A 15,769-nucleotide genomic window follows, 5' to 3' on the forward strand; every position below is an offset into this window, starting at 1 on the left:
CATCATTGACTCCAAGAAAGATACCATTTTATACCATTGCACCAATATTTGCATGAAAATAAGGGACAGTTTAAGTTTTTACAATCCTCAAACCTCATGCATTATTGACTCCAAATATTTCAGATACCATTTTATACCATTTCACTTAAAGAGGGAGTCTCAGAGAGCATTTTGAATTAAGAACAGAAAGTTCCTCTATAATAGCTATCAAAGAATATTGATTGTCGACAAAATGTGTTGGAATGTGTCATTTTGGATCCCACCAGTGATGGAATTGTCTTCACTATGACACTTGGCTCTCACAAAGCAAGCCTAATAGACACATCAGCTATTTTGAATCTGTTTTTCGGAGCCAGAAGGTTGCAGAGAGTCCGGAGAGCTACAGATATTGTATCACTATCAAATGCTCCTAAACTTTGTTACTAAATATTGATTAGTGGTCAGCATCCTCGAGAATCGGGGGATTCCTATAATGCCCAGACTTCCACAGTTTATTGTTCAATAACAGAATCATGTGGGAAGGAAAAACATTTTGATTGGACTTAACCAAAGACATTTGTTCTCCTTCATATATTCGATTCATTGGAATTTCAGTTGTCATCTTGTGGGCATGCATGCAAGTCTTTGGGAGAATTAATTTGCTAATCAGCAGTATGGTAACTTACTGGTTGCAAGGGAAGGAAAAAATTTTTATGAGCAGATAATGGAAAAATTGTTTGTAGAGGATTGTGGAAAAAAAACAGACTTTGCAAGAAAGTTAATTGCGGTGATTAAAGCAAAACTGTGAAACGGGAGTAAATTGGCTTTGAGTAAAACACAATTATTGCTGTATTGGATTTCTCAATCTTAATGTCTACCAAAAAGTTTGGATTTCTAAAGGCAGCTTAGGACAGAAAAGGTTCAACAGTTGATGGATTGCCTTCATAATTTCTAGTGACGCTAATGTAATATTTGAGAGTTTTTTTTATATTTATCCACCATTTATTTAATTTTTAATTTCACCAAAACTCGAGCCATGCCCAGCAACTACTAGTTAGTTCTTGTTGCTGTGTTCAATGGTTTGGGACATTTCTCTTGGTGATTGGGCTGGACCCAGAAAACAACCCACAGCCATGACTGTCCGATATGCCACTTGGGGACTATGTGAAGAGGATTTTGAGGGAATTTCTTTGCAGGAATTTGAATCGGTTGAGAGCAGAATACCCCTTTTGTCCGAGTACCATGAAGGTAAAAGAAAACTACTGATCATTATGTACAATTATTCAAAGCAAAGGAAGTATGTTTAATGAACAAGTGGTTGTATATAGCTAGAGTGAACTGACTCAGTCAAACACTCATGTAATCTATGTATGGTAAAAGCACGTGGATGATTTTAAACCAACTTTGATTTGTATGCAAGAATTTTTTTTGATGTTCACAAGAGCATCATCCTCGTGAATATTTTTCACAGCAATTCAGTTCTCAAATGTCTTTGATACTGACTGACGGAACCGTTATTTTATATTTCCAAGACAAATCTTATTAGCAAAAATTCATCGCCATGCAAGAACCATATTTTATCTCCTGCAAATTGCAAAATAAAGTTGTCACGAAAAAGAGTTGGTTTATAGTATATCATAAACTGCTAAAGTGGTGTAGAGTGAACATGGTTTTGAAATCTAGCTTACCGGTATTTATACCTGATTTAGGCTAAATTAGTACTTTTAAATAGATTTCCTGTTAAATTGAGTGGGGATGGCTGATGAAAGTGACAATTTGGTACACAATTTTTAACTTAAACCCTACTCTGTGCTACGAAGGCACATATAGGGTCAGTGCTTATCCCCTATTTCAGTGGTGCTAAGCGGATGAGAGTCATTGACTCCCCCTGGATGGGACACTAGTCCATCGTAGATTATTCCCCAGCATAAGCTGGTGCCCAATTTGGACTTGAACAAGGTAGATAAAGTGCATTGTCTAAGTGCACAACACCACAGTGGGGTTTGAACCAGCCACTTTTCGGTTAATGGCCTAACACCCATAACCACTGAGCCGTACATGTGCTTCACAAGATGAGGATTAATATAATGTAAATTGATTGAGACAGTTTGAGCCTTATGTTTGTGTACCTATCACTTCTAAAGATATGGCTGAGCGGTGCTTCATCTTCTATTTTATTAAGGTAATTGCCGTTGACGGTGATTGTCTCATTCATAGGGGAAAACAGTCTACATTGTTACCAGTTCTAAAGAAAAATTGTATGGATTTAAATTTAGCTGAATTCTCTCTGACATTGTTTGAATTGCTTTGTTTCAAATCTTAATTTTTTTAGTCCATGCACTAGCGAACTAAAATTATGGTTGACATTACCATGTGACAATACCAGGCGTCCTGAACGAGATACTCATATTTCTTTTTTTATCATGTATGAAATATTATATAATTGTTATTCTGTGAAACTAACTTGCTATAAAAAGATAATTATCTCAGTAAAATTAAGATGAAGAAGAAACAACTAGGATTATTAATTAAAACTCTGCAAAAGATTGAAGTAGGTACCAGTATATTTGCAGAATCATGCAATGCTAATGCGCATGATGCTCAAAAGTATTGTTTTTACAAAATTGTTTGTTCTGTAATGCAATCTGATAAACATTGGCAAGAACAACTAAACATAAAAAAAAATTAAAGCATCTTTGTGTATGCCAGATATATTGCAATCCAAACCCTCAGCAGAACAAAGTACCTCGATGACTGGAATTCAATCCAGATCCTGTTCCTATTCAAGTTTCTACCAATATAATGATGAATGCATGCTTTCCACTTTGTATGACAGCCATTCCATTTTTTTTTATTTTATGGTTACAGATTTTTATTATTGTTTTCCAGCAGAGATTCTTTAAGTGTCAGGTGAATTATTGCGAGATAAAAGCATTGTAGTACGTCATTTTGTGTGATTTTTTTCTCCCTGAAGTGGGGAATCATTTTATTCCTCCTCGGATATTCCTGAATTCTAGGAGGCCATATTGATTTTTTCATCATTGTCCTTTTGTGAGGGTCTCGCAATGCCTGAATCTCTGAGAGTAAAATGTTATAAATTCTCTAAAATCAATGACCCCCCTACAAGATGGATAACAGAGCCAAGCATTTATGACATTTCATTACTCTGAACCAGTCCAAGTCGTCGTCTGACCGGAAATGGAAGAATTCCTATCTGAGAATGTTTTACCAAAATGAATGGCAGATATTCATTTCAATTCATCTAAACTTCCTACCTCAGCAATTCCAGGCATGATGAGAAAGCTAAGAGCCTTAATGCAAGTGTTACCATCAGTATCAATAGGATGTATAAGCTTTGTTGAGCAAATTGAACATCTAATACATTTAACTCAATATTGGACAAACTTTTGCGACACATGCATGACGTACATATGCAACATTTATAGCGTCAGAGACAAGAGTTACTACTGTAATGAGATTAAAACAACCATCTCTGGTCAATTATAAAAAGTTACATAACTGTTTAGTTATAAGTGCAAACATGCGTATGTACATGAATGAGAGTTGTAGAAGTTACTTCAGAATCTGTTGGTTTTTCTCTCAGTAATATCTATATATATTTTCCCATTTTAATTACAATTACTGTAAAGGCATTACATTTGACTGTGTATTCTTTTCAACGTTTTTGGGGGGGGGGGGGGGGGGGGAAGGAAGCAGCTTTCGATAAATCAAGTGCATGAATTCCCAAATGTCATGCTGAAGTTAATTAAATACTAGTATATAAAATTCAATTCAGAATTATGTGCAAAATTAAAACTGCACTAACTTGTTGGAGATCGAACCATGCAGTTTCTGACAAATATCATAAGCACTTAATCTAATATGTTTATAATATATTATATTTTACAAACAAGTCATATAAAATCAGGTTACAGTGCATGTGTACATACTATAAACAACCTTAAAAATCAGAGAAAATGACTTTTCAAAATTTAAAATCATTGCTGATTTACTACAATTATAGCTTTCTACTCTCGACAGACTTAATTCACCTATTTGATTTCTTAAAAATTCAACAAAAGTAGCTGGAGAAAGTAGATGACATTTTGCCTTATACATGTATTACAACTGGGAATTTCTGATTAAGAAAAAAAATCTAGTACGAATATCAGAATGATTAATTGCCATTTGAATGAAATTGCTTTGAGAATTGAAATATTGAAGCAGCAAGTGCATACAACCCCTTTTAATGCACCCACTATCCATTGTCCTAGTCCTAAAGGAATTCCACTTGATTGTTTTCCCCTGTTTTAATACATAATTATAGGAATAATATGTTTTGAATAAATGACGCATGGTCTTAAAGATGATATATCACCCCCATTCGTTATACATGTACAACAAATATATATAAGGTGGTTTCAGTAGATTACAAGCTAGCAGACTAGGGTGGCTATAATGTGCTCTCAAAGATCAAAAATGTTAATTGCCAGTGGTGGTCTTATTTTTTTTATAGATTGTGATTGTAGTAGTTGGGGCTATATGGATCGTGGATATCGGCCTGGGTAGCTCAGTGGTAGAGCTCCTTACTGGAGTTACAGGGGTTCCGGGTTCGATTCCCGGTCCAGCCATACGTTTTCAATATTCCTCCTTTCCTATTAATACAGTGACCATATATAAATTACAAACTTGAGAAAGGACTACCTCCCAGTAAGTAATGTTATAGAGATTGTAGAGGCTATAACTGTCTGGGAATAGTTGCACTGTAGTTATAGTTACATGGAAAATGATGGAATAAAAGCTACATCAATGCAAAAAGATGTTCTGCATTATATCATCCATTGTTAGTAAAGATTTTTCTCATATTAATAACCACCAATTAAGCCATTTGACTTAGATATCAGCCATCAGGTGTTTACTTGGATGACAGATTTTGTAATCACAACTGCTCAAAACAAATTTCGAAACTTTCCAGGATAGCATTTTATAAAGAAATCAATATTGCATGAATCAGTTTGCAGCTGGTCTTATTTGTTAATAATTTTCGAGAATTAATTAATAACCCAAATAAAGAATTGGCCCTCCCACATTTGCAGATAGAAAATTCTTCAAATGACATATTAAATTTAAGATCTTTTTAAACCAGCGGTATTTGTCTTGAAAAAATATATGCCTGGCTAATCGTTAAAAGATATCAGAAGTACGTTGCCCAAGTGGTCTGGGTAATTGTTAAAAGAAAACTCCTTTTTTTATTTATCAGAAGTACGTCGTCCAAGTGATCCCACGTCCTTAAACAGTGAGAGCAAGTTGTTAAACCAATCCTCCCCACCGACCATTCCTAATGGAAATACTGACGCCTTCCTTTACACTTCTCCTACAGATGCTAAACAGCTGCCTCCAGCTAGTCCTGGTTTCTATGGAAACTCCAAATATGACCTTCAACCTCCGCCAAGTCCTGGCCTACTCAGCATTAACTCGGCTTGGAGTGAACTGGCCAAACTACACTCCCGGAGGTCATCTTATGGCGATTTCTCCGACACAAGGTTATTTTTCTTATCATAATGATATCATTTCATGATGAACATCAATTCCAGTACAAAAGCGTTTTATGTTAAAAATGTTTTGAATTTGATATGAGCTTTAATATGAAATGATATTTATATGAGCCTATTAAAATATTAATCAAATGATAGTCGTAATTGTTAATTTAAAAAAGAAGCGTATATTATATGGATCTAGCTTATTTGGATTTACGAGCAAAGTTGAATTCTAGATTAAAATTAGTTTGATATGATGCTTGAAAAGTTTAATGTTTCAATTCTTTGTTTTGTCAGAAGTAACAGTTTATCAAATGTGAGCAGCAGTCTAAGTCAGTACCTCCATGATCTGGTACGCGCCTTCTCGAGCCGCACAGAGAAGATCAAGGAGAATACGATCCAACCCCCCACCCCCTCCTCGCTGTCGGAGGTTGATGCACTGTCAGAGGCCAACTCAGGTACAGGCGGTGATAATATAGTGCTCTCAGTGAGAAATACTAATAAAAATGTTTTCTGTAAAATATCTCAGGCTCTCTCTGTAAAAAACCCCCCAGACTTTCTCAATGGAATAATACAATTTATGCTTTCTCTGCAATTAAGTACTCAAAACAAAGTACCATTAGCTTTCACTGTAAAATACTGGTACATGTACCAACTTTTTCTGTGAAATACCAAGCTTTTCTGTGAAATATTGCCAAGAACATGACTGTATGAAGTAAGTAATTTAATTAAAATCATATAGCCCTGAAAACATTCGGAATATTGTGATTAATATTTTAATTCAGTGAATTTGATATCCCTATTTCTTGTAACTTCTTATGCCGTCCTTTAAAAAATATCTTGAACAGAAAACATAAGTATGTACGATATCTTTGAAGGCATATTTGATGATCAACTGAATGCATCGATCAACACAGTTTCAAGTATTTACACACATTTTATTTACGATGAAATTCTTCATCATCATTAAAGTTAAATAAATTACCTTCTTTGACTACCTTTAATTTTCATGCAGCCATATCTGTGGCAGAGGATGACGCGGCCAGACAGAATAGAATCAACAATTTTTACCCGGACCACTTAAAGCTGGGACCGGACGGTCTGCCCACAGAAGAGGAGATAGACAAGTTCTACATGGACTGGGGGTGCTGTAAGTCCCCCCTCCCCAACTGTTGCAAACAGCTCCAGTTTCCATCCATCTTAGAGCCTCAGAGTAAGTTCAGAGATTTTGTTTGTGATGTTAGGTTGATTCCCACAAATATTAATGGAACCACAGTTTATTTTAAAGTTAATTGAAAGATGAATGCTAACTAAAAGATGCTTGAGGATGGTATGTTCTGAAAATCAGTCTCATTAACATTTTAAGGACTGGTTGACTCAGATTTATTTTTTTGGATTTGCTTGTGAACTGGCTACTTAAGGTTGAAATATATGAACATGATGCTCACTACAGCAATATGATTACTGTATACAGGGAAATATTTGCCCCATTTTATTTTTGCCCCGTTGGCCCTGGTTGCCAGCAGGCAAATTTAAGACTGGGCGAACTCCAACGGAATGTCTCAAATTATCTCTCTTTAAACACAACTGTGTCTAGGGGATTCAAGATAGCTAGGGCAGAACTGTTTGCCAGAGTAAAGGGCGAAAAATTACCCGAGGTGAAAAAACCCTGTTCACAGTACTCCTAATATATATCGTTTTTACAGGTAAAATATACATGTGCTGGCTTGCACTGGTCACCTTGTGTTTTACCTACAATGTGTCCGTGATTCCGCTGAGAGGAATCTTCCCGTACCAGACTCCAAGTAATGTGACATACTGGCTCATCTGTGACTATATCAGTGATTTAGTGTACCTGTTGGATATTCTTGTTTTTAAACCAAGACTGACATTCCTAAACAGTGGCCTACTGGAGGTGTGTAGTTTTTCTGCAAAGCTCAATTCAATGTTCATAGCTTACAGTTTGGTCATCAGACTGGAAGATTTTTTAAATGTCTTATGTTTTTTTTTTTTTTGTAGAGAGACATGAAACTAACCAAAAAGAATTATATGAAGAAAAAAATGTTTAAGGTGTGTTATATCATCTATTTTTGTTGTATGATAACTGTTGTATTAAGAATAATGCAAGGAGCATACTTTGTAGTTACCTCCCTTTTATGATTTCAGTTTGATGTCCTTTCATTGATACCTTTGGATCTATTCTACCTCAAAGTTGGAGTTGTTCCCTGGCTTAGGTTGCCCAGGTATCTGAAAGTGAGTGCCTTTCCTTTGCATGTAGAAACAATCATACATTTCCTTATTTAATGAATAAAACACTACACCATTACTATGCTTGCAAAATTGAGATTACGTTGAGGTCGAAAACATTTACTATCATGAGTAATGCACTGCATTTAAACATAAATGCAAAATACACATATAAATGTACATGTCCTATTCAAATACAGTTGAAGCCTTTGCAGGAAGATTTTTTAACTGATTACTTTTTGATCTTCATTTTACAGATTCAGACTTTCTGGGAGTTTTTTGAGCGCTGCGATCAGGCAGTGAGATCGGCTCATATTCTTAGGTGTGTACTTGTGATTTATTTTCTTGCTGTAATTTAAAATATTGATTTATCTTATCACAGATTCTTATTTTAAGTCAACATATTTATTTTTTTAGGATTATCAAGACTATGATATACATGCTGTTCCTGATTCATGTGGAGACTTGTGGATATTACGCAATGTCTGTGTACGAGGGGATCGGCAGTAACAGATGGGTCTATAATGGAGTCGGCAATGCGTATGTAATTTTGGTGATTTTTATGAAATCCATATCCATTTAGATTAGATTTTATATAAGAGCTTTGATCTTTGAACAAAAGGTTGCAAGTTCAAATCTTTTGGTGGTCACTCAAGAAGTTGTTACAGATGTATGGAATAACAAAGTCTTTTAACCATTAAATGGCCTACTCTTAATATGACAATTCAATTACCGTATGATTATTTTTACATTGATGATTCATAAATCTTTAAATTCAATTCAGATTCAAAAATAGACTTTCAGTACCAACCAGACCCAACCTAACACCTGAGCAGACTCCAACTAAACCCTGGTTTTTTTTTTTTTTGGGGGGGGGGGGGGGGTTACTTGAGGTCTACTTTTTAAAATTTTGTGTCCACTCATGGTTTACTTTGGGTCCACTCAGGTTTTATTTTGGATTAACTCTGGATTTGCTTTTGGGGTCCACTTTATGCACTGAAGTGTGAAGCAGACCTGTCTTTTATCTTACCATCTACTTACTTCCTGTAAGCCCAGCCCATTTCATATTCCAAATAACATGTAACATCTGCTTTCAGGGGTCTACTTCCAATCGGGATTTACTCTCTGTGTCCACTCTGCATTTACTTTGGGTAAACTCTGGGTCTGCTGTAGCAAATGCGGAGTACACCCCGAGCAGACCCTGAAAGTAAACCCAGAGTGTACTGGGGTCTACTTTCTGTTAGGTTGGGTCTGATTGGTACTGTACTCCCTGTTGATGTCAAGAAACTACTCAAATTGAAAACAGTATGGTTGTCAATAATTAAATTTTAAATTTTCTTCTATCATTAGTTATATTCGGTGCTTTTATCTGGCTACAAAGACAGCAACATCCATCGGGAACAACCCTCAACCGACCAATGTGAAGGAGTATGTCTTTATGACTGTGTACTGGGTGTCAGGCGTGTTTGTCTTTGCTCTTTTGATTGGTCAGGTTTGTTGTTGCATTTTTACACACAGTGCATTAGATTGGTAACATTTTAAAATTTACTAATTTCAATGTTGTAAATATTTTCAGCATAAACAATTATTTTAATAGCTCCTACTTTTAAAACAATATTGACTGCTTCTTTTTAGAGACAATTATCATTTGTATTGTCTTTATTTCTCATTTAAAATAAGTTTTATCTCATATTTCCTTGATAGAGTCATTAAGAAAGATTGCTCTGATAACAAGACCTTAATCATAAATCTTTTCTATTCAGATTCGAGACATTGTGGATGCTGCAGGCAGAGTTAAGGCCCTTTACAACAAGAGAATGGATGCTGCTATTTGGTATGTCAAGAACTTGAATCTGCCCAAAGAGACGCAAGAAAAAGTCAGGACCTGGTTCATTTACAACTGGCAGCAGCAAAAGATTTTAGGTATTAAAGGTTATAGCTATCAACTTCATGGGAAAAGTTCATGTCAGTTCTAATGCATGATTTAATAGTGCAAAAGCACAGTGTTAAAAAGATTTTTTTACTATGTTATAGTATTTATCAGGTAAGGCCTATGTATTTACCTAATTTATCCTTTTGTGTCCCTTTGTATTGATTTTTGGAATTTGTATTAATTTTTGGAATTTGAAAAACTTTTGATTCAGAAGTACTGCTTATTGTGTAAACAAACATTATTTTGGTCATACTCACTGTCTGTTTTATAGATGAGAAAGTACTGATGAACACCTTGCCAAAGAACCTGCGAACAGATCTTGCCATCCATGTTCATTTTAACACACTGAGTAAAGTCAAGCTGTTTCAAGATTGTGACAAGACCCTCCTGTTTGATCTAGTGCTAAAACTGAAGCCCATCCTCTATCTGCCAGGGGACTATGTCTGCAGAAAGGTGCTACAGAATATATGTGTGAATTTCTGAAGATGTGAACATTAAATAATGTAGAACTGAATTTTTCTGCCAGTGGGCAACTGTTTTTGTTAAAAGTTTGCAATATATCATTAAAAAACCCCAAAATTACCGGTAATTGAAAAAAAAAATGTGTTGAATCTAATTCAAAAAGTCATCTTTTAAGAAATTGCAAAAAAATAAATGTGTTGGTACCTATTTTGAAATAAAAAAGCATGCACACAGAAACATAATCAGTTATGTACTTTTTATATGACAAAAAATGTTTGCTTTTGGATGGATATGTGATCTCATTTATCTGGTATGTAGGGAGAAGTGGGCAAGGAGATGTACATTGTGAGCCAAGGTCATGTGGATGTAGTGGGAGGACCAGACAACTCCATCGTCTTGGCAACACTCAAAGAGGGCAGTGTCTTTGGAGAAATAAGGTCTGTTCATGTCTGCATGGTGTGGTCATTTATTATTTGAAAGTGCAGATAACTTTTATATATTAGTGTATCAAAGCTGATATTTATTGAAATAAATTGCTTGCTGATACATGTAGTAAGTCAAGTTTTAATTAATTTTGAGTTGGCTTGATAATGTTTTTTTTTTATTAATGCAGATAGTTTTAAGTATCAGTATATTTTAGCAGATGGTTCAATGATTGCATTATTTTAAAAGAAAAATTTTATAAATTGATTTTATTTGATCCTTTTTCAGTTTGCTGGCACTAAGTGGAGGGGAAGGAAATAGACGGACAGCAGATGTGGTCTGTAAGGGATTCACCAACCTCTTCATTCTCTCAAAGGGGGATTTTGAGGCAGCCATGTCGGAATATCCTGAGGCTCACAGACACATGAAAAAGAGGGCCAAGTAAGTCCCCACTGTTGGAGCTTGAGTTATACTCTATTTAAGCATCTTCAGATTAATGTCATGAAAAGTTAATTAAACACTAGTAGTTGTTACTCTCTGATTTCTAGTATTGTGGTCATTCTGTTAACTTTAAATTAATTTTCATTGCATGGTCAGATTGCAAAAAATTAGATTAAAAACAGATATTTATGAAACATTATAATTTAATTTCTCAAAAAATGAACAAAAATAATACTAATAGTGCTATTGATATAGCTGAGCTTTATATAAGTTACATGTAAATTATTACATTTATCTTAAACTATATTTTTCTAAGAACAGCCCTTTTTATTTTGGGAATTTTTAAGCTACACCTTTGCAAACATAATATTTTAAGCAAAGCCTTGCGTTCTGGCCATGCATCTGTTATGAATTGTCTTAAGAAGTTTTCTTATTTGAATTTTGTTGAATTGTCTCTGTCTAAAATGTTGTATAGTATTACTTGTTGCTGATTCATTGGAATTTTTTCAGGTTATGCCTTCAACTATATAAGCTATAATACTGGTACATACAATGTGTAATAAAAACCGAGGGGATTATTGATAGGGATTGTGAAGTACTATAAATGTATAACATTTGGCTTTGTATTCTTCATAGCATTTTTGGTAGAAAGTAGCTTCCGCTAAATCTAGTACATCGCTAAATGCAGTGCATATATGTAAAAGAATAGGTGCATCCAGTTATATGCTAATTAATTTAAATCCAAGCCAACTTGTTCAAAAATCTATTTCCGCCAAACATTGTACACACCAAATATACTGTAAACGTACTACATTTGGCTGTGTGTTCTATTTAACACTTTTGGTGGAATGTTGCTTTCTGCTAAATTGAGTACATTGCAAAATGCCATGCATATATGTATAAATAAGAATAGTCGCATTACTTTGGTATGTTCTATGAATGAAAATAAATCATCTGTGTTTTTTTCTTGTACCTTTGTAGAATGTAAGTACAATGATATCACATTTAACCCCATATGAGCACATCCATAACTTAGAAACAATATATATATATAGAAATCAGACTCCAGTTCAAACGTACCAAAAAACTGCACTAGCTACCATCGACTTGCATGGTATAATCAGCTGATATCCCTACAGTTGTGGCGGCCATGTTAGATTGTTGACCCATCGTTCTGACATAGGAAAATGGAAACCCTTGCTAGTCATATCAAGTACTTGTCAGATAATTAGGATGATTAAACTCGAAAAAGGCTAAATCAATGTTAAAATCAAATTTGTTATTATTGATTCTTTGATTGATTTAATTTTTATTAATATTTGTCAGACAGTGCATCAATCAGTTTTTGTACATTTTAAGTAAAATACGATTATGAGTATTATGACATAAATTTATAAATAATTTTAAAATCATTAAAATTGTATTATTCATTAACTTCAATATACATTTTGTTATGTTTATAGATGGCCTATCAATAAAATCCACAGAAACTGTTATGTACTAATTAACCTAATTATTTGACTTGTACAACTTTTAATATTTTACGTATTCATCCTAGAATATCCTGTTATATACATAAATATATCATCCTGCACAAATACAGCATGAGAATACAATTCCCTGAAGAAAAAAAAATCACCATTATAACCAAATCAAATAGGCTGGTGTGCATGAAGTAAATTCTTCCCATATACATTTGTTATTAGTTGATGAAAGTAATTAACTGGATTTAATCAGCCAAAAAATAGAGGTAAGGTGTAAATGTGTAGGAACAATTTTCCTGCATGGTGTGTTTTTGGAAAGAATTCTTTTTTGCATGCTGTTAATAATATTAAGATGACGTGTCCATTGCTGCCTTAATATCAGATTGAACTTATAAAGTACATAGATTTTAAGGGTTTTATCTGATCTTGTTTGTGCTGTAAGCTAGTACTCCTGTATTCTAGATCTAATCATATCGTATCAGCAGAGGTAAACAATTTTGTTATCAGTTATATTTTGAAGCAAAATCTTTACTATTTTGTTCCTGAATAAATCAAAATTCTAAAAACCTACAACACATTCTTACTTTCCCCAGAAACAGACTAAAATTAAGATGTTATAAAGTCCTGCTTTCTCCATGACATGTTAGAATACCAAGGAGTGTTTCCAGGTAAATTCAATTAGTAATGAGAGCAGAGTGATTTCAGGTAGGCGTTATGGCCTATGGGCCTCACACACACTTTTCAAGACCCTATCCTGTGTGTCTTAATGCACTACCGTATATACTCGCCTATAAGTCGGTATTTTGGGAGTAGAAATTTGAATAAAAAGTAGGGGTCCGACTTATAGGCGTGACATACAATCAGATAATTTTTCCACTGAGTAAAACTTCTTTTTTGAGTGCCATTTTGCTTCCAAGTTTTGACTTGCGATCCCTAAACTTGACATTTTTATTTTTTAATTACTAAAAAGATAAACACTTAATAAATACATTGAAAGTTTCAACTGTATTTCTTAAAATATGAACAAGGTTTATTTGATAGTATTTTTTATTTAAACAGGCAATTATTTACGCCTGAGGTGATAATAGCTGTAGGTATAACTGTACTTAAAACAACACAAGCCAACACCGAGTTTAGGAGGCTAATTGCCAACCCTAATCAGTCAATAGGGGATAAAATCACTGTCATTTTATTTCAAGTAGCAATTAAAATAGTTTTTGAGCTATAATCAAGTTGAAATGAGTGTTTAAAAAATATAATGGCGTCCAAAATCGTAAGTTACAAACTTCAAGAAAGATAACTCTGTTTAAAGAAAACTATTAAAAAACATGGCGTCTAAAAGCGATCTATGGAGATTACAGAACAGCAATTTCTGTTTAATACTTAAATATTAAACACAAGAATAATTGCTGGTCTGTTTAAAAAAAATAAAGATCGTTTTATAATTATTCATAATCAATTACACACATGAGGTGATAATAGCTATATTGGTGGCTCTAGATGGCATGTCACCTAAAACAACACAAGCTAACACACCACTTTTAAAAGGGGCTATACCATCTTAATCAGTCAACAGGGGATCAAAATCACTATCATTTTATTTTCAATAGTATTTTAAATATATTTATAGCTTACACCAAGTTTTCATCAGTGTATCAATAAAAAAAATGGCATCCAAAATCGAAAGTTATTCATCCAGGATACATGTCTTAACTGAACACTACACTTTTAAAATGCATTGCATCTAGAAATGATAACAGAGGGGTCAAACACCAATATTTTTTATCTAGAATATAGTCATGCTTGATAAAATGTGCTTATTTGATTGGCAATCTGTAGACTGATTATCCAGAAAAAGTTACCCGACTTATAAGAGGGTCAATGGCAAAATCTTGAAAATAAACTTGAAAAATGGCAACCGACTTATAGGCGAACAATACTTATAGGCGAGTATATACGGTACCTCCAAACCATGACATTGCTTTTCACTGCAACTTCATGCTCCCTCAGACAGAAAAAAGGAATGTTCTGGCCATATTAGAAGTATTCCTCTCGATGCACATCCAGTTTAAATGCTTTAGAATCACTTCATTCCCTTTCAGCAATGTTCAACTTGGTTGATGCATACAAGTTTAAACACATTATAAGCATTATGTTTTTTCTTTTTTCCATCAGTAACATAAAAAAATATAATATTGGTTTCTCATGGTTTATACTGTTTTGAAATACCATAAATATTTTTAATTTTTTTCATCCAAATTATGTCACAGTACTTCACTTTCTTCATCTTTCTTTGATTTGTTTGCTAATATTTTGTAAGCTATGAATCATATTGTAAATAATATATTGAAAATTATATTTTGTGTCTCAAAAAGGTAATTCTTAATAACATTTTGCAATTGAATTTTATAGAAAATTGTTAAGACAGAATGCAAAATTAGCCAAAGAAAGTGCTGAATCTTTAGGGAGCACTCCGGTGGATGAAATCATCAAATCAACATCAGTCATCAGTCGAACTCCAAAAATGGTTCAGACTGTCATGCAGGTATACCTTGGCGATATTATACAAGTTCTGTAGTCACTGTAATATTCTATTGATTTGATGAACAAAATGGTAGATGGTATGAATGGAAAAACTTGTTCTAGCTGTATTATTTAACCTCATTTTAAGCAGTTTTAATTTCATTTTCTAAAAACTTTATCAATTTTAATAGTCTTTTAAAATTGTTGTATTGAACTACTGCTGATTAATAGCATAACTGAAAATTTGCCCCACCCTCCAAATCTTTAATGAAGTAATATAATTCTGGCAAGTAAAGAGTTTTTTTTAGCTGATTAATTAAAAAAAAACCCAGCTCCTATCAGTGATTTCAGTACTTTGATCTTTCTGTAGGTGATGGATCCTGACTCTGACATAATGAAGAAATTATGCCACAAGTCACATGACAGTGATGGCAGTAACACACAAGACACAAAGGAGACGGAGGTAAGTAAGCAGCTTCATACCAAGAAAACACCAAGGGAAGTCCTTGTTATCATGAGATTTTGTGGCGACTCAATTTTCTTTGAATTCCTGGGTACCTCTCATCCACGAGTTTACATCCTTTAGAAATTAATGAATTAGGGTAGTTCTTTTTTTAACTATAAGAGAGTACACGAATTTATATCCCCTTAACCTGTAAAATTTAAGCAATCCATAAAATTGGCCCCCATAAATTTGAATGATTCCACATGCAGTGTTACTTCACAATGAAAAACTGTAG

The 15,769-nt window shown here is 34.0% G+C and overlaps 1 protein-coding gene and 1 non-coding gene across 9 annotated transcripts in view; both read left to right on the forward strand.

Moving 5' to 3' along the window:
• The window catches only part of LOC128189089 (cyclic nucleotide-gated cation channel beta-3-like), a 38,665-nt gene that overhangs the window by 15,211 nt on the left and 7,685 nt on the right, over positions 1-15,769 (forward strand). The window contains exons 1-18 of one of the 8 annotated variants that reach the window (XM_052860546.1): positions 298-1,227; positions 5,240-5,275; positions 5,360-5,522; positions 5,814-5,974; positions 6,395-6,439; positions 6,532-6,729; positions 7,223-7,431; positions 7,536-7,586; positions 7,683-7,769; positions 8,021-8,085; positions 8,181-8,303; positions 9,114-9,255; positions 9,527-9,686; positions 9,968-10,149; positions 10,477-10,595; positions 10,870-11,022; positions 14,919-15,051; positions 15,400-15,492. In XM_052860546.1, the coding sequence (XP_052716506.1) occupies positions 1,056-1,227; positions 5,240-5,275; positions 5,360-5,522; positions 5,814-5,974; positions 6,395-6,439; positions 6,532-6,729; positions 7,223-7,431; positions 7,536-7,586; positions 7,683-7,769; positions 8,021-8,085; positions 8,181-8,303; positions 9,114-9,255; positions 9,527-9,686; positions 9,968-10,149; positions 10,477-10,595; positions 10,870-11,022; positions 14,919-15,051; positions 15,400-15,492 (2,292 nt within the window). In that variant the 5' untranslated portion in view covers positions 298-1,055. Of the gene's footprint in view, positions 1-296; positions 1,228-5,239; positions 5,523-5,813; positions 5,975-6,394; positions 6,440-6,531; positions 6,730-7,222; positions 7,432-7,535; positions 7,587-7,682; positions 7,770-8,020; positions 8,086-8,180; positions 8,304-9,113; positions 9,256-9,526; positions 9,687-9,967; positions 10,150-10,476; positions 10,596-10,869; positions 11,023-14,918; positions 15,052-15,399; positions 15,493-15,769 lie in introns of those variants that run through there. The other 7 variants (XM_052860542.1, XM_052860544.1, XM_052860547.1 and 4 more) reach the window with 7 other exon arrangements.
• On the forward strand, positions 4,538-4,610 carry Trnas-gga (transfer RNA serine (anticodon GGA)). The gene has a single exon. It is a non-coding gene; the product is annotated as a tRNA-Ser (tRNA).

This window comes from Crassostrea angulata, chromosome 6 (assembly GCF_025612915.1).
Source record: "Crassostrea angulata isolate pt1a10 chromosome 6, ASM2561291v2, whole genome shotgun sequence".
NCBI classification, from domain to species: Eukaryota; Metazoa; Mollusca; class Bivalvia; order Ostreida; family Ostreidae; genus Magallana; species Magallana angulata.